The sequence below is a fragment of the Neolamprologus brichardi genome, chromosome 14, assembly GCF_056152115.1.
Source record: "Neolamprologus brichardi isolate AB-2024 chromosome 14, ASM5615211v1, whole genome shotgun sequence".
Lineage (NCBI taxonomy): Eukaryota > Metazoa > Chordata > Actinopteri > Cichliformes > Cichlidae > Neolamprologus > Neolamprologus brichardi.
Genome location: NC_142117.1, coordinates 34,366,788 through 34,386,798, shown reverse-complemented (window position 1 = coordinate 34,386,798; position 20,011 = coordinate 34,366,788). Strand labels below are relative to the sequence as shown.

At 40.7% G+C, this 20,011-nt stretch overlaps 1 protein-coding gene across 2 annotated transcripts in view; it reads right to left on the bottom strand.

Moving 5' to 3' along the window:
* nova2 (NOVA alternative splicing regulator 2) overlaps nucleotides 1-19,635 on the bottom strand; it is a 94,324-nt gene extending 74,689 nt beyond the window's left edge. The window contains exons 1-2 of one of the 2 annotated variants that reach the window (XM_035914075.2): nucleotides 18,720-19,635; nucleotides 16,042-16,110 (exon numbers count right to left, since the gene is read on the bottom strand). In XM_035914075.2, the coding sequence (XP_035769968.1) occupies nucleotides 16,042-16,110; nucleotides 18,720-18,876 (226 nt within the window). In that variant the 5' untranslated portion in view covers nucleotides 18,877-19,635. The remainder of the gene's footprint in view (nucleotides 1-16,041; nucleotides 16,111-18,719) is intronic. The other variant, XM_006805197.3, reaches the window with a different exon arrangement.
* Between the last annotated feature and the right edge of the window lie 376 nt (nucleotides 19,636-20,011).

The window sequence follows — 20,011 nt, the reverse complement described above, 5'->3', positions numbered from 1 at the left end:
TTTTGGGCAGCAAAAACAGATTTATATATATAAAAAATAATCCTGTCATATAAATGATCTTTAATAGCTACTTAATGAAGATGCGTCATATTAAAGAGCTGCAGATCACAGCATATTCTCATACTTGTTTCCTTATTCTTTCCTGTTAGGACATTAATGTCATTTTTGTACAGTAACACTGAACATGCTTCCAAAAACATATATAAACAAATATAATTAAACGCATCTTTCTGAGTCATGTCGGGGACTTCTCAGAGTCCCACTCCCTCAGAGTGGGACATCAGTTGGCTTAGAGGTTAGGAAAACATACCACATGGGTATGAATAGCAGCAGCAGGGAGTCCCTGGCTTCTTTCTTAACTGGATACAAACCAAATGTCATTCCCCAGCTTTCCTTTTGGTTTCTCCTTACTATCTGCACTGTGCCTATTTAAAAAAAAGCTGAATGCAACACAGTTATTCTGTAAAGAGAACCTCTTTGTTCCCTTTGGTTTTGTACATTTTTACTAGGGGTGCAACGATACACAAAATTCACGGTTCGGTTCTTTGGTGTCACGGTTTGATATTTTTTCGATACAAAAAATGTTCATGCCTTTTTAATTTGTCATTTATTAAAATTATAAATATATATTTTAACTCAAAAGTACAGTTTTTAAATTTAATGTTGATGAAACAACAAAGTAATAAAAAAATAAATCTGTCTGATCGAGAAATCACTCATCTTTGGAAAAGAGAGTTTATTACAGAGAAATGGCTCTTTCCAAAATAAAAGCTATACTATAGCTTCTTCTGGGCTATATTCTCAGCAGCATATTAAACATATCAGGTCCCCATAAGGAGAATCATGTGCTAACGGCTGTCTAAATGACTCGGGTAAAGTTTGTAGCATGCGTGCTTGTTGTTTTTGTCTGCTTCCACTTGTCTTTGCAGTAGGATGATGTCAGAGTAAATGTGCAGTCATATTCATTGTGTTCCCACTAGTGCTGTCAGCGTTAATCTTGTTAAAATGACATTAACGCCATAACACGGCAAATCTCCGTTAATGAGCTACCGCGGATCACCGCGTGCGTGGGGCTGGACGGCCAACACGTTAACGAGCTAACTGCGCTAACGCACTAGTTCCCATCAATTGAGCATTGCCTGGCACATCCAACATACTGTTTTACTTTTGTCCATGACAGGCTTACCTTCAGGGTCATACGTCACATGAAAACCAAAATAGTTCCAAACGCCAGATCTGAATGAGGGTGGGGGAGGTTCAATTTGTCATGTTGCAATGAGAGCTAAACTTCTGTCTCGCTAGCTTGCCCTGTGCTCAGTGAATCTGCGTTCGACTACTCCGCCTAGGCTGCACTGTCGAGCGCAGATCCACTGAGCGCTCAACACAGACAGCATCGTCAGAAGAAAAGTTGATAAAATAAATTAAAAATTGTGTATTGTTCATACATATGCGTACCGAACCGAAAGCACTGTATCGAACGCTTCAATATCAATACGAGTATCGTTGCACCCCTAATTTTTACACAGTAATGTTTCCTAGTTCTAAAACATAAAAGTGCTAATCTAAACTGTTTGGTTTAGTTTTTGAAAGCTTTTAGAAAACAAATAAATTTATATTCGCATGTTTGTTATTGGAATACCATCAATCATCTCAAAGCTCGTCCCAGCTGCCTCCAGTAGGAATAAAAGTATTTTTGGTTTCACATGACATGTCAAACCAACTCAATAAAACAATGACTCTTAGGAATAACTGTCAGTAATTATAAACTGATTGTATCACCAAAATAAATAAAATTGACGATGATTTAAGCCAAGAGTTCTAGATTTATAAGCAATACACTCACCAGATTATATAATCCTATTTTTTCAGTCTTTAATATCGACTTTATGAGACTGCGAATCCATAGCAACTGTTCTATCATCTCTCTCTTTGAATTACCTCATTCAGTGTGTCTGTGCTCCCTCCCTAGCAGCATTTCTTCATATTTGGTAATCCAGGACAGATATCCTCCAGAGACAGATTAAAATAGGATTACTGTTAGGGGCGCACTTTCTCACAAGGGCACGGCACCTTGTAATTCCACTTTACTTTGTCTTTCACCCAGGTGAACAAGTGGAGACGCCGAAGTACAAACACGGACATGCATATAAAATATTACAATGCTCTGACTATGAGGCATAAAGATGAGAGCTATCCGGACGGAAGATTTATTCCATGCAGTCACGCTGACTCAAATGAAGTGCCTTTTAATAGTTCTAATTCCTACGAAATCCCTGTAACACAAAACAGCAGTGGAAAGGAGGCGTTTGCGACACCTAACTATAAATAAATGTAATTAGTAAAGTGCCCTGCAGACCCCCACAGGTGTTTGCAGTTTATATGGCTGATCGGGTCCCTGCTCAGTTTGATTAAGTGCGGTCGTTGAGGAGAAACACACGGCAAGTTTGCTGAGGTTTCAAAAACATCAAAGAAGTTTCCGTTCTCTAAACAGGTGCAATAAAAATCACATCAAGAAAGCGATAGGAATACTAATCGCACCAGATGGATTCTGGTTTTGACTCAAACTTTCCTTTAAGATTGCAGGTGAGGTTATATAATCTCAAACTAATGATTTTAACACCCATGTTTCATCCACACGTGTTTTCACTTACTTACTTACTCAACTGTGCTGCATGCACAAGCTGGACGCACGCAGGTCAAACAGCAGAGATGGAAATATTCACAACTCTGAGCGGCTGGGCCCGGCTCAGTGACATTTAAAAAGACAGATAAATTGGTCTAATTATAACAAACGACTGACTTTTTCAGGCACTTTGTGTTAGTAAGTGTCAAGTCAGAAATAATTCAGAAAAGAATTATGATTTATATGTTGGCTTTGGCATAATTGGTAATTACTATAACTCGATGCTACATAAATGTGGAATAAATGCAGCTCTGATCCATTTGCAGACTACTCTGTAATTTAATTCTTCGCTGTAAAGACAGCAAATTTGACTGTGTGTTAACACTGATGCAGTCAAAAAACACACTGTGAATGAGGTGAAGCTGAGATCAGGTGTGAGAAGATTCCCTGTCAAGTTAATTAATAACAGTGTGCTTACTCTAACAACGAATAATGGTTTCTTACTATAAGAAAATACAGTAAGGCGCTGTATAGAATACAAGCTGACAGCATACTGTTATTTTAGTGTTTAGTAATCTCTGAGTGATATATATATATATATATATATATATATATATATATATATATATATATCTGCATATGGTCTCCATGAACACAGTTTCTCATTTTTCTTGAGCTTTGATGAAACATCAGCTTTGCTGCCGTCCTCCTTCCACACACACGGTTATGGAAACACAGCATTCAACATACTTTAAGATGCTTTCCTGAATTTTTATGTAAATTTGTCACATCATACACTCGTTAATTTTAATTACCAGAAATTTCTAAGAGCCTGATCTTTTTGTCAAACAGTGAGAAACGATTACTTGACACCCTAAAGTTGCCCTAAAGTTTTGCAGCTACTATTTTTTTCCAGAGTGGGTGTTCTTTCTTTGATACTAAAAATGTTATCTCTTTGTTTGGTTTGGTTTTTTTCAATCATTTGTCCTGTGCTTCAACCCATGTGAGTTTGCAAAATGATTGTAGTGTTACTGGGTGGGCTCTGTTCTCATCTCTGAGTGTTCAGCCAAGTCAAAGCATGAGCACACAGACAGGAAACCTGAAACTCCCCTGCCCTTCCTCAGCTCTGCTGGTGATGAAATACAAACTGCAGACAGCTCACACATGGATCCAGAGGAGAGCAAAACCAACCTTACCTCAGTTTACCCACTTTTGGGTTTGGTTACTAACAACCAAATAAATAAGATGAATGAGGTTTCACCTCTTCTTTTGAAATCCTGTGCCGTCTGAATTTCATGTTGTGCATTAGCAAGGCAACATTTTTGGTGTTTATTAAAGGATCTTCTACTCAGAACCACTGGATACTAAAGTCCAACATGAAGACACCTGCTAGTAATGGTCTACCCATCTCTCACTAATCATCCTCACTTCTATATCAGCTTGTACTTTCCTACTTTACATTTATCTGTATATGATCTGCTTGTGCCATCTCTCCTTTACTTTTCTTGCATCTCCTAAGCTCTTAAAGTTTTAGAAATATTTATTAGAAGCAGAGCTACCTCACACAAAATTACCTGATCAGTTATAAGTCTAAATAGGTCAGGTTTAACACGGCAAACAAACCAAAAAAAGTGGGTCTGGCTATTGTTTAGTACTGTTTGGTTGAAAGGTCAGACCCTAACCAGCTAATGAAACAGTAATAATTAATAATAATTAATCTCCGTAACACTAACTTCTTCTGCAACCTTTTGATTTCTGCACATTAGCTGAACAGAGTCATACTGTAGTTGTACATTTAAGGAGTTTTAGAAAAACATGGATGCGGTAATTTGTGTTCTGCATCTTCTGCCAGTGAAAGTGGTTTTATTACTGCAGCATGTGCTGCAGCACTCATTGCACATGTGGAACAGAAGCATTATCGCTGATCAGGCGTTGCTGCAGAGTCAAATGTTGCATTCATGGTGGCATATGTAGATTATATGTTCATATATCTATAAAAAAATATTTATTTTTTAAATATTAATATATTAAAATAATCTACATATCAGCCCAAATGTTTCCTTTTAAACTTACATTCCCTATTTTTATTCAGACTACGTGCTTCACCACCAGAGTCTTACAACAGAAAGATGTTTCATAACACAAATTTTAAACGTGAGCTTGTTGCATAACTTTGTCTCATCTGTCTTAATATTTTCCTTTTAGTAACAAGCGTATCTTGAGAATCTCATGCAAGCTGCGTATCAGTAATTAGCTGCAAATAGCAACAACAATGATGTAACATTTATTCTCGCCATCTCCAGCTCGAGAAAATGTCACATGGTCGTGTCCTCAAACTGTCTCTCGGTTCCTCCTCTTCGCTTTTTTGTTTATCCCTCCTCCCCTCCGGTGATCTTTTCTTTTCCTTCTTTCCCTCATCACTTCCTTCCTCCTGTATCTTCTCAGCTTGCCTCTTTCACAATCCCAGTCCTCCCCTCTCCTCTCCGTGCTGCAGTGACCCACTTTGAGTACGAAGCCTTGAACTGACCTGCTTTAGATAGAGCCTGGCTAATTATAACCAGCTCGTATTAATAAGGCAGGGGAATTGGTAAACACACACACACACACACACACACACGCACGCACGCGCGCACACAACGCCTTACACACACAAACAACAAAGGATCACAAAGCAGACAAAAGCACACACTCAGAATCACCTCCTCCGCAAACAGATCGTTTCCGACGTCCCATAAACAAGCCTACACACCTTGGCAACGTGACTCATCACGTATAAGAGGACGCAATAAGAGTGACTCACGTTCATCGTTTGTATCTGTTGCAGGTAACGCTTGTACCTGTTACCATGGCAAGAGTTAGAAAAAAACTATTTATATATGCATAGAACAAGATCGCCAACAAAAAAATAAAAATTTAGACTGTCATCATCATTTATTATCACACAGATATGTTTCATATCTACTAAACGGCAGCTTTCCACACTAGCAACCTGTTTTAAAAATATAAACCCAATGCACATGTTTACAAAACCTGCCCACTAAGTTGATGACATATTGTCGAACTCAGCTGCATCATTAAAAGAACTGCAGAGCTGGTGTTGATTGGTAAACAGGGTTATATAACACGGATTGGATCGCACTTCTGGAAAAATCTTTTATCAGGTTTGACGACTGCTATCTACTTCTAGATATGAAAAAAGAAGCTTGAAATCTGTGCAGAGCTACCTGCCTCCTCCTCCCACGCTGCGCCGCAGTTTACAGGAAAAGTTTTAGGAACATTCCTCAAGTTTTAACTGCTTTTTTAAAAGCACATAAACATCGACGAAAACTTGAGAAGCTGCGCATCTTTCGCTGTCTTTCTTTCAGCCTTTCAAAGCCGTAGCTCTTAATGCGCGGCATAAAGAGATCCTTCCACATCCGAGACACATTAGTCTCTAAACTCTGCTCTGTACTTAAGGATGTGGTGTTTTGACTCAGTGCGCACTTACGATGCTCTTTCATACGAGACTTCACGAAATCGTTTTGACAGTTTAAATGTAATTCCCTGGTAAAAACTAAAAGCAAACCACAAATGCACGATAACCCTGATTCAAAACAAATCACACTATTTATTTAGTTATCTCATGGTACTGGTGTTTTCCCACCATTGCGTGACCCCGGCCCACTGAGATCAGTATAGTTTTAGTACAGTACAACAGTACAACACTGGCTTCAGTGTCACTCTGCATCCCAAAGATACAGGTGAAAATCTCGTGTACTCATCTACTCAACCATAACAAGCAGCTGGAGGCTCTCCTGGCCATATCTGACCTACCGGTGTCGACCTCAAACTCCAGCAGAGGTCACGCAATGCTCACCCACGCGTTACAGCCTCTCAAAGCTCAGCGAATTAAAAAGCGGTGGTAAAACACTACAAGTGGGTGTTTTGTTTATTCGCTGGAAAAAAAAAGGTAACAGAAACGCTAAAAGAAAAATGTTTGGTTTTCTAGAAATCACTAAAAGCTCACCGGGTTTGCTGATGATGCTGAAGGAGCGTTACGTGGCAGAGTCAGGCCAAAAAAACACGCCAATCAAACCAGAGTCACCTGCTGAGGTTAATGGCGACTCGCGGCAGCGTCGGGATGCTTTAAAAACCCGATGTCTCGGCATGATGTCAGACTCATTGTTCTCTGCTACTATTTTGTGCAATTTTTGAAATAAAGAATCATCAGAGATACAGAGTCCCGGCCTCCTTCATGCACAGCGCCTCTTTCACGCTGACAACATAATGAGCATGTAAACTTTCAGTCCAAATAAGAACAAGATAAACACCGTAATTACAGCAGTGGTGATTGTTACTGATTAGTTCTTACTGTTTTATCTATCAGAAAGTACGAAGGGGGGTGTTCTGTGGCGTTCCTAAAAGGCTACACTTCAGGATACCGTAACGACCTTAATGTCATCGAGCTGCAAGCGATTAAACAAGACGTTTATAAGTTTAAACTTTATTTGAACACAGCTTGAGTTTGGCAGTCAAACAGCAGTGTTATGCGGCAGCTGCCCAGGTGTGCAGAGGTCTGAAAATTTGGGGAAGGTGAACATTTCACTCAGTGCTCCTGTTTCTCATTTGTCAACAACGATCATGAGCAAGACAGTGAATAGGAGCGCGAGTCAAGAACTTGTTCTGGTTGAGAATCAGCTCCAGGTTGCAAAACTCCATCAAAACCATATGTCTCAGTTCAATTCATCAACTTACTCTGTTACACATTGGGCAACAATGACCTCAAAGTCGTGGCAGTGATGCTTTGGCACCAGAACCACATGCAAGTACTTTTACCTGCAGTTCAGTTAATAATACAGCTTTAAATCTGAAAATAAATTCTATCAATCTTTTTTTTTCATAATAAAAATGTTCAGTGGTCACAAAGGGAATTAGTAACAAATTGGGACTTTGAGCAGAATCTTTTTCGGTATAGGTATCAATAAAATCCTTCGTAATGTTTGCCTTAATTTCCATTTCTACAATTTAGTGAGTCATTATTTAATGCTTACTCTTACAGGATATCTTGTATGCTTTTCTTATGATAAAAGTATGTTGGTGGTTCACATAAAACATGACCAAATGCTCAGTTTCACACAGTTCATTTCACTCTTGGATTTGCATGACGTAAATAAGACACAATCCCTGATATTTCAATTGAATTCAATTCAATTTTATTTATATAGCACCAAATCACAACATCAGTCACCTCAAGGAGCTTCATAGTGTAAGATCAAGACCATCAAATGATGCACAGAGAATCCCAACATTAGACGCCGCTCTGTGAGCAAGCACTTGGCGACAGTGGGAAGGAAAAACTTCCTTTTGACAAGAAGAAATCTCCAGGAGAACCAGGGAGGGGCAATCATCTGCCATGATGGGGGGTTGTGGGTGCAAAATAGTCATTTCAGGCTACGTCTACACTAATCCAGATAAATTTGAAAACAGCATTTTCGTCTAAAAACGCGCCATGTCCACACTATCGTTTTCAATCATTTTCATCCCCACTGAAAATGCTACGTTCCTGTGCTGCGCATGCGTGAAACGTAAGATGATTTGACTTGCATCATTTCCGTCTGCCGTTTATTTACTTTCCGGCTCCTTGAAATGTCGCGGCAAAATGTCGAGTTTTATCTGGAGCATTTACACACTAATATTAATTTTTAATAGGGCTGTCAAAATTGAGAGCAAAGAAAACAACTGCTGTACAATGCAGTACAATGAATTGGTCACATGACTGCATCATATGACTAAAATGCGTCATCGTTTTCAAAACCTCCGTTTTCGCATTCCACACTGCGACGCTAAAAGATCCATCTTCCTTGACCAAAAACTAGCGACACAACTATGTTAGCATAACATTAGCACAATGAAGCTGGAGGATGAACGTCAACTTTATTTCCACTCGATAAAACTTAACGTGAGGGATTCTGGCGGTCAGGGACAAATGCAATCGCATAGCAGGATGCTATACACGGGGCAAACTTCAGTCAGGAGAACTGAGATTATTCATCCACAATACAAAGTTAGTTATTAATATACTGCAACAACATGGGAATAGAGCAGCTGCGAGAGAATTCAACATTAATGAATAAATGTTACGGAAGTGGAGCAAGCGCAGTTTTTGGCTTTCCCCATATTTCAAAAGTGCTTCACCTCTTTGGTATGACTGTCGCCCGCCATAATTTGCAGATGATAATGGTTGTAGCCGTTGCGACGCTTTCGACCAAAACAGGCGCCGCTTGATGACATCATCAACATGCGCTATCGCGGTAGAGCGGTATAGTCAAAATCTCTATCGTTTCTATCGTATATCGTTTATATCGCCCACCCCTAGTCTCCACTATTTTTATGGTGTTCTAAGTGGACTGTCATTAAGTCACATGACATTTTAGTTAGAGTTGACTTATTAACTGATACAAGTAGCCACAGTTTGACTGAACAGAGCAGCTTGTATACATGAGCACATGCTCAGTTGGTGCTCAGTTGCACTGAGTTTGCTTATTTACAATCCAGCATTTCTATAATGGGCTGATATGGCTCATACTGGCCGCGGACGGTTAAATATCTTCCAGTCATGCTTCCTTTACAGAGATATACAATCAAAACAGGAGAGCGTCATTTCAGCTTTAGACAGGGTAAGAAATTTCTTTTTTTCCCCACAGATACCTCTAACCCCACAGCTGCAGAGATCCACTTAGTCTATGTTAGGCTACGAAGACCTTAAAGTTATTTTTACAAAAGTGTGAACTTGCATGTGCGTATTTTTCCTCCGATGCCCTGATTCACACTGATAACTCATTCCCGTTCTGCTGTTGTGTTATGCAAACTGTACATAACACAACAGCTGAATAGGAAGGAGTTAAAAACACGCCTTAAAATGGCAGCTAATAATCCGTTTAATGTTTTGCATTATTAGTTTAGTATTTCTGCTTTACTGTGTACTTCGTTTTTTTCCCCCCAGATGATGCAAACTTGCAAGCTTCCAGTGCTCATGAACCCACAGGATTCCCTGAACACAAACCACAAACACACAGTTTTAAAAAGGAAATTAAATCATTTGGGCTAGAAAATGGAGGGATTAAAACTTTAAACCAATGGCTACTACAGAACAAAGTAGGTAATGGTGAGTGTGTGTCTGTCTGTGTGTGTGTAGATGTGCAGCTGAGTAACTACAGGGTTCCCTACTGATTGCTGTGATGAGGGTCTTTGTTTTCACTCTGCAGTTTAGTTACAACACACACAGGAAGTACACACGCTTTCTTTTACGAGCCAAAAGGATTTTTTTGATGAAAGACTTGCATCTTTTTTCTGTGTGACTGTGTGATATCATAAAAATGTGGATAACCCACGACACCCCTAAAGTTTGTCATCATTAAAGGAACCAGCAGGCCTGACACTAAGGTTACATGTGGCCGAACTACACGGCTGTACTTCAGTGTCCATTTCTATAATAGTAACATGTTTTTTGTTTTTTAAAAAGATATGTTTAGGCACGAGCGCCAAAAAAAAAAAATAGGGCTGATTAAATTGTGCAAAATCTCTGCATATGCTCTGCAGGTCAAGAAAGGCCAATCTCAACATGTATGAATAATAAATCCTTCATCACCATGGCATATCTGGATGAGTAAACAGTCCAATCTGTTGCTAAGGCCCCTGCAGACCCGCCAGGCCCAGAATAGGCTCTCCATGCTGGGGGATTGGGGGCTCAAATCCCAGGATCTGGTGTCCACAGGCCTGCACAGGCAGGGTAGGAAGGTTGAAGATCACAAAGCCTTTCTCGTATTCTGTTACTTTCCCTCAAACGCTTCACTCAAACAAGCACGCTTAACGTCACCACTTAACTGAAGTTTTAGTTTATAAATTACATGTCCAGTCATTTCATTATTTTGTAAGTGTTTGGTAGCTCTTTTCTTCTGGCACTTGTGCTCTACTCCCCTGATACTTGGTCATATTCTGCTATGAATATTATGCAAAAACCTGACTTTTGGAAGTATGTAGAGAGCTCCTGATCAAAGGCTTTGGAAATTCAGAAAATGCACACTAGTGGCTGTTATGATTCAGAATTAAGAGGTTTGTTGTTACAGAAATGACATGATTGGAGTATACTCTAGCTGAAGAATCACAGTTATGAATGTTACAGTGCTGAATGACATTTGTCAGTAAATCCCTCAAACAAAAAGCGAGGTTTTCTGATATAACCAACACGAAAACAATAGAAAGATTTCAAGTATATAGATATATCTGTTATAGTCTTCAATTGTAGGATCGATGTTCATTTATTTAAAAGAAAAGTATTTTCTCTCCATCTTTTTCAACACGTTTTGATGTTTTTGCTTTGCTGTAATTCAGTTTCAGAAACCTGAATCTCTAATTATCAGTATTAGTAGATTTTAAAAATTGAAAATGTTAATTCCTTAACCAATTCTTGGATTTAAACATTAAAAAGATCAAATGTAAATTAGGTTATGTAAGTGTGTCATATTTCATACATTAGTTTTTGTGAGTTTTTGACATTTCTACGTCATCAGTTTGATTTTTCCTCCCTAAAAAAATAAAATAAATCAAACAACATTTGTAATGGAATAAACTGAATGTTGCAAATTTGATACAAATTAAAAGTCAAATTTATTTTGTTTTTAATTTCATTTGTAGGTTCACTAAACACTCACTTTAAAAAAAAATGCATTTTTTCTTATTTCAATGGTTAAAATATGTCTATAATTTAGGAGCCACAACTTTTTGATACCTTTATGTGAAGGGTTTAATCAGAATTAAGTCAAGCATAAAAATAGGGGTTAATCTGGATTCCAGCAACTAATTTTCCAATACAACAATGGCCTCAATCCCCCTTTAGATACATTTTCCACTCTGACGAGATTAAATATCTAGGGGAACTTCTGAAAATCCAACGATAATGACAGATATCAGTACCAAATACCCCAATCTGTCTTTAGAAAATGATATGGGTCAAATGTAAATATGAAACCCACGTGAGGGGGAAACATCTTAAGTGTAGCAGTGTGAACACAGCCTTGGATGAGGGAAAGGGGGGCTCTGGTATGGAGGTTCACAGCTCTGGGGACTTGGAAAATATTCATCTCCTCTAAGCAGGGACAGTTAAGGGGGGCAGGCTTTGTCTAACACAACCCCTCCAGTCCTCTTCTCTTTTGTTGGAAGGAAACATTCACACAGACACACACAGACGTAAAGCACTCCAGCAGTGAGGCTCTGACCAGCTGTCTTCATTCTGAGAGATAGCCGTCGTCGCTCATAAACACAGAGAACTCACAGAGGAAGGCGAGCAGGAGGAAATGTCTCTGTTTCACCTTTTCTTTCATTTCACTCCAGCATCTGCGTCCTTCATTTTAGCTGACATCTCCGCAGCACATTTTTTTAATTGATCGCTTTAGAACATATCAATGTCTCATAAAGTTTTTACACCTAAAGTTTGAAGTCAATATCCAAAAAAATCGCACACGAACATCCCTAAAGGCATCGAGACGATTCAAACGCCAGCAGCATGCAGATACTCTCATTTGTTTTTGTGCCAGCAACCGCGCAGAAGTTTGCAGAGAAGCAACATCTCAATTTAAAAATGATGCCGGAGGGGCTCGGGTTACATGCAAACAAGTTCGCAACAAAAATGAGAATAAATTACAAAATTATAAAACTTAAAAGACGCCTGCGTTAGAGCAACACCTGCAGGAGGCAAATAATTATAGAAAGAGAATGGGTCCCTCCACCGATTTATCACGTGCCTGAAAGAGCTTATCTGAGACAAGACAAACATCGTGCGGCAGAATTTCAGTTTGAATAGCGATTTGTGGAGAACCAATCAAATGCCTGCATACTGCCTCCATATGTGCTGTGATCAGGGCGTCTGCGTAGAAATCGAAGCAGACACGGCGGCGACGCTAACAAAGATAGCCGAAGCCGCCTGCTTTCTCTCTCTTCAGAGTGTGTGTGAAAAGTGGTGTGTATTGTTCATAGACCGAGGCTATTTCGGAGCAGGGGGGCCCTTCCAGTTGTCCTCCCTACATCGGCCCTTTCATCGCTCCCTCATCCATATTTATCGCCGCTCAGCTCTCCTCACCTATCAGCGACCAGCTAGCTGTGACCGATGTCTCGCTAAACCAATCACATGCTTCCCTTTGTGGGAACATTAGCACCTCTCAGTGCCTTCACCCCACCCTGTACAATGGCTTCTTTGCTTTTTTTTTTTTTTTGACGCAGTGGCTTAAAAAAAAAGAAGAAGAAGAAGAAGAGGAGAGAATAGAGGAGAAGGAGAACTGCAGCTACCGGTGGCAGATTCAAGTCGATGGCGGCTCCAAATCGATTGACAGCCTCGGAAACAGTTGCCGAGTGAGCGTCGTCAATAGCAGCCAGCAATTGATGATGGGGGAGTGGGTGGGGGATGAAATGATGGGAGGACGAGGGTGAAGGAGGACAGGAGGAGGAGGAGGAGAGTGGAGTCATGATGGTCTGAATAGAGCATGATTAGTATGGATGAAGAGGAGAGGAAGATGGAACGAATGAACCCAGGAGAGAGGAGAGGGAGCGGGCGAGGAACGCTTACGAGTGAACAAAACAGGCGTGTCGCAGAGAACGCTGTGTTCTGATTCTCGCGCTAAAGGACGAGCGGGAGCGCTATCAGTTGTTATATTTACCAAAAATATCAGCTTGAGTTTAACGGCAGGAAAAAATACAACTGTGCATATTTTTGTAAGATAGCATCAACAGTTGTAACGTGTTGATATTTAATTTAAAACATGAGCTTATTTTCTTCAATCTGGCTCAGAGCGAAGCAGTTTTAGCTGAATTTAAGAGTGAAACTCGGTCCGGGTGGTGTCGGGGTTTCTTCCTCCTCGAGCAGACGGACGATCAATGCGAGGAAGACTGTCCTCCTTTGTAAGGATGGCCCAAAAAAGGATGCACAGCTCAGCTCCAGGAGCAACAGAAAACACTCAGATCAATACCATCAAGGGCCTTGTCTCACATAGTCAAGGCTCGAGTCACAGTCTGACTCTGGGTGTGCTACTGTAAGTGTGCGCATGCAGCGCAACATATCATTTACACACCACCTCATCTTTTATGTTAAACTTCATCTTTGCTTTTTGTACCTGAAGTCGAACATATAACACACACACACACACACACACAGAAAGCTTTGAGTGTACTGCTCATCTAGTCCCCTAATGTCACTTGGCAAGGGCATTTTAAGCCCCTCCTTCTTCCCAGCACTTGCTTGCCAGTCCATCCATTTACTAAATGAATGTATTATATCTTAAAGGCAGGAGAGAAGACAAGGAAGGAAAAAAGAGGGGAAAGAAGAAAAAAACATTAAAGGCTTATAATTAAAGGCCTGAGAATCTCTGCACACCAAGGTCAGCAAACTCATCCAAGCTGATAAACCTGCACACCTCCCACACAGTCACATGTTGGTTTCCTGATCACCTACATGAAAATGAAAAAAACAAAACAAAAAAAACCCACTCCAGTTTATTTGGTTTGTGCTTACGTAAGGCTTCTTAATGGCTTATACAAGCAGGTTTTTTCCCCTGAAAGCTGCATTTGTTTTCAGCGGACTGAATCACAGTCATTTCTTTTAGACTGAAAGGCTGTTCCTGGGTATTTGTACGTACTGGTTCTTTGCATTAGCCCAAACGAATCGATCCGGTGCTTTAACCTATGGTGCTGGATGCTACATCTTACTTGGATTAAAATGAATGAAAAACATGGAAGTTCCAGGACGCTTTGATAAAATATTATGATGCAAAGAACATTCTCTACATGAAGCACCGGAAAATATTTCATGTTCTAAAAAGCTTTTTAGTGAGTTATGGATCTATTTTCAAGTGGCTACAAATAGTTCAAATTAATAACAGTATAGTTCTTTTACAGCTAAGCTGAAAAAATTAAATGTAAAGCCGTACATCACACATAGCTATGTAAACAATATTAGTGAATAACAATTGCTGACAATTACAATGATTTAGTAAGATGTTTAACATGATTTAATAATTCTGGCGTTTGACTCCAGACCTATTTTGTTCGTTTTAGGATTTTTCATTCAAATTATATATATATATATACAATTAAATGATAGGAAAAGACCAAAACACATTAACACATTAAAATATTGAACCCTGAGTGGCACCAAATGTATAAATCATGAAACTACTGGAAGATATTTATCCTTTGAATTCATCACGATCAAGCCCGTCTTTGTAAATAATCTATTTAAACATAGGAAACCGGATTAAGCGTGAATGAGCTCATTAAACGTCTCTGATCATATATGTACATGATAAAAGGGAACTCCGAGTTTCTTTAATATCCAGAAGAACCCTGCTGGACGCGGTGAGGGGAGGCGCAGAGATAAGAATGGGCTCGGGCTGGTGGATTAAAGCCGTGGTGGGGGTGGGAGCTTGTGAACAGCAGCGACTGCAGCTCCTCATTGATCTTTCCGTCTTTAAGACCTTCAGCTTTTTTTATAAGGCGTAGCTGTGATTTATGACCTGCAGGGCTATAGCTGTCCCATGTTGTCCTATCTACAGTCTGACAGCAGACCAGCTCCTTCTTCCTGTCGTTTGCCTTTTTCTTCACTCCCTCTCACACACAAACACGCACACACAGATATCTGGATAAACCCTGGACACTGGAAAAATCCAGGTCCATCTTTTCTCATCATTTTTGACCCGAACGCATTCTCTCGCTTCTAATGAACGCAGCAGATCTGATTGATATGAATGGAAATGCCCTGGCATTAAAACCTACATCTGGACATATTTATAAGCTGCAGCTGTTGGAGGAAAAAAAAAGACTTTTTAAATATTTTAAAACTCTAATAAAGATAAATTTCTTTGATTTAAAAAGTTTTTTTCCTTCTTTTTTTTTAGGTCTACTCAATAAAGCTTCAGTCTTCCTGTCATGCATCTCTTACCCAGCAGCAGCTGCACGCTGCAGCACACTTTAACCACAGTGAACAGCGAATGAACATTTCAACAATACATCGGCGGTCGTAAACCCAAATGCTTTGATGGCATGGCTAGCATGAGGTCAAAGGTCATCATCTGAGCAGCAATGTTGAGCATCATGACAAAAGAAACACTGGATTTGTATAAAAAGCATGACAATGAATGTTATGGAACTGGTAACATACAATATAAAAAACATCAGCATGCATTATCCTGAATCATGAGCAGGATATGAGGGTGTTAAATGTTGCTTTAAATCCTATTTAAATATCAGGCCCTGCAGCAGTCGGATCACCTCATTAAAGGCCCTATATCTTTTATTTACTCCAGGATTTTGCACATTAAGTCTGTGTTGTGAATCAGAATTTCACAGTAAAGATTATAAAACAGGTAGAAGATCAAAATCAAAGTCGCTCTTACCATGAGTCTCAGTTTCTTGGTGAGGGAATACAATGCCTTCAGTTTCAAATAGGGGCTGCAGGAAGGCCACTACAGAGAGAGGAAGCACAGGGGTGGGGAGTGTGTGGTGTAAACTAATCATACATAAAAACAACCATTATTATGATCTCTTAGCGCCACTTTGATTTCTAAATTTACAACTGCAGCGTGGGTGCAGCTTAAAACTATCAAATACAAAAGCATGTTCTCTGTGAAGAAATATAGCTTCTGCTTGGCTAAAATCAGCCGTTACATGGTGAATGTTTTCTCTCCATCAAGAGCCAGGCATACAAACACTTTGCGTAGCTTAATCCAAGTAAAAATCTAGGTTAGGCTCAACGCTGTGATCCAGATAATTCTAGCTTTAAATCACCGAGACCAAATACTCTGATTAAAATTCAAACAAAAATGCATTTTCAGAACAGAGTAGAGTTTACTGTCAGTGCAATAGACCCACAACCAAGCTCTGATTCCTCTTTGTTGCTGTAGTTTTGCATGTGTGTGTGTGTGTGTGTGTGTGTGTGTAGGAGCTACTTGTTCATTTTCAACCAAATGCTATCGGATCATCGGCCTGATGTTGCTGGCTGACCTGGCAGCACTGCAGCCGTCCCCTCTGCCTGACTCTGTTTAGCTGTCTCATCATCATCATCATTGTTCCAACCTTTTCATTTGTCTAAATAGACAAGCGGCCTGAGTGTTACGCAGGCAGGAAGAAAGTCCCCAGAGGGGCCGCCTGGGCTTTTTACATACAGTGAGGAGGAGCCTTTAGTGCTCTGAGTGCTGCATCGATCTGGAGTTAAACACTGCTGGCGAACCTGCAGCTCACACCTCCTCAGTCGGACTCTCCTCGCTCGCTGTCTAATTATTACTCCCGAGGATGGCTGTCATGTTTCCTGGTGGGACCTGAAGAATCTGTTATAAATGGCCGTCCTGATTTTTTTTTCCCACCGGGGCCAAGTCATGCAAAAATCTACCAGAAGATGAATTTCAGTAATCCAGAGGAGTCTGTCGCTTAGCTCGCACTAAACACAAGTTTGTTTTCAAATTTCACATGATGCCACCTGTCATTGTCATCCAAAAGGAACAGGGCACTTAAGCCCTATGGATCTGCGAGAGTTTATGTTTAGATCGTATTACAGCAGCCATAACAGTTGCGCTAACTGAGCGAAGCCAAATCTTCTGACCATTTCAAATCAAGACTGAGAAATTAGGCCAACAATCACAGCTCAGTCATGCTCACCCTCTCTAATACGATGGAGGTTCCTCTTTAATATAGCGGCAGAATTACCTGCAATGAAAATTACATTCGCTGGGGTGTTTTTTTTGTTTTGTTCTGTTTGTTCAGGGAATTCAGTTTAACACTGAAGACATTTCAGAGTTTAAAGCTAAAATTTGAAATGCTGTTTTGCAATCTTTAAGGCCCTGGTGAGAATTACAGTTAGGACTAAACTCTAACAAACTCCACATTAGAGAACACGTTAGGTATCTTAACCTTAAGCATATAAATAGTCTTCAAATCAGTTTAACTGGCATTACAAATATTCAGTCTTCACAATCAGTCAGATTGAACTCTCTGCACTAAAAGATCAGGTCCCATTAAAACCTATAGAATCTAATTATTTAAGCATACTCCCAGAATCTCCAGCAGCATTTTAAAAAGTCTCCTAAACCTTTATCATCTTTTCGCTGAGTATAAATAGCACATTTAAAGGTGTATTGTATGTCCAAATGTCCATGATAGGGTGCATGGCCAGGATAGGCTACTGATGGTTGTAATGATGGGAATGCTTGGCGCATGACAGCATGTAAACAAAAACCAAATATGGTGATTACCATGGTGACATATCCATATTTCATCAAACCAGAGAATAATGAAGAAATCATTCATCGAAGAAATTAGTGGAAAAGAAATCAGCTTTCCCTTCCAGCCGCAGAATATTAAAATCAGGACAACAATGAATGATACAAAATATCCTCTCCCTGACACACTGCATTAACACAGACTGTCGCATTCTAAACTGCTCTGGATTCCCCCAGTTTTCCCTAGCTCGCCACAGGGCTGCTGTTAATATGAGTCCGCTTGTTTATCCGCTTGTGTAATTGTACACAAAGCGGCGATGGTGGCTGATGTGTGAGATTATCACAAGGTCATCCGTCGACGGGATGAGACCCTGCGATCACGCACTAGCCTGATCTGGCTTTCACTTGTTTACATCCTCATTTTGGCTCCAGCATGGCCGCTGTGGCTGCGCGTAAATTTTAAGACGCAATAAAAACACCCAATTCGGCTGATGTAAAGAGGCTAAATCATCCAGGATGTGCAAGAGGGGAAGCGACGGCTTCCCTCCAAATAACACCCCCCACCCTCAAGTCCCTCTCATTGTTTCCTTTCCATCAAATGCGGCGACCCGTGATTATTTTAATACTGATGGAAAATGACTGCCGCTTACGACGAAGCGAATAATTTAAAAAAAAGACGGTCTCCCTAAAATTTGCCCTGTATCGTTTTATTTTATTTCCCTAAATGTGTGAATTTGCCCTTCCACCACGCCACGGTGCACATCAAGAATCAGATCAACCTGCTCTCCTTTCTCTCTGCCTGCCTCAAGACGAAGCAACATTCACCGAAACCCGAACAGCTCCCGCATCCCCGCTCTTACCTCCCGTGTTTGTACGTTTGGTGCTGCTGGCTTCCGTTGGGGTCTCCAGGGGTCTTTTACGTGAGTCCGGGGGATCGGACTCCATGTGTGGTTGTTGATTGTGATGGTGAGGATTTGAGAAAATGCCGTTTTGTTGTACTGCTCCGCCGGCCATCATTTTCGAGCTTGCTCTTGGATGCTTAGGCTGCGTTTGCGTTTAAATCCCCCCTTTCCGTTTTTTTACGCAGCGTAGCCGTGCAGATGAGTCCTTGGAGAGGGTAAAAGCGATTTAGGAATTGCAAAATACGCCTGTTTCCTACGAACGGGGTAGGTTAGCTGCGCGTTTCTCCGTGGTGCGCCGTGCGTACAGAGAGATGCTGCGCAGGGGCAGAAAGAAAGAAACGCTGGAGCGGCTCAGAGAGGGAGAAAACGGGAGACCTCTGCAGATGGAGCGACTTCTAGGCTACTAAAAACGTGCCAGTGGAGCGTCACAGTTCCATCAACCTTCAGATAAGCGGGCTAGGATATGTGTATCATTCCGCTGCAACCAGTACTCATGTCAGGCGGTACAGGATGGTGGCGCTCCTCTGCAATAACCAGCGAAACGGAACAATAACCAAAACAAAACAAAAACACAACGCAAAGCGCAAAGAGGCGAAATCAGCCGAGGAGAGAATAAAGGAAAGGGTGATCGGTGAAGCAATTATAACAATAATAGAAAAAAAAAATCCGATTCTTAGGCTATTAGAATTTCGTTCTTCTTATCCTTTCCTGGCTCCAGTCGCGAAGACACCCAGGGGTGACGGGTTGGTGAGAAGGATCCGGAGATTCGGAGCTGGAGGAAGACAGAGAAAGAGACGTTTTGTCCTGCTCGTTCTCTCGGTGAAGATGCTGCAGTCTTGCGTTCAGAGCATCCCTTCGCTGACTGGCTGCTGGAGGAAGCGCAGGGGAGCGGCTGACGTCACAGGGCCTCGTGATACCTTTCTCGTTTTCTGCACCCTCGGATTTCCGACGTTTTACCAAAAATAATTGTTGCTTTTTACTTTGTTCAGTTCCCCATTTCACGGGACAAAAGTTCCACTTTGCAAAATCTGCACGTTATTTAAAAACAACTTTTTATATTAATTATGAATAATCAGCCGCGCTGTGTTACAACACTTTTCACCATCTCGTGATCCGAGACTCAAATTGAGTTGCACCGAATGAGGTTAAATGAAATACAGCAAGCAAAAGCTTTAGCCGAAGCTAAACAAGCCAAAGAGAAACGATGCGTAATGCGCTCAAGCAAACGGACAAAATTGAGTGCGCGCGAA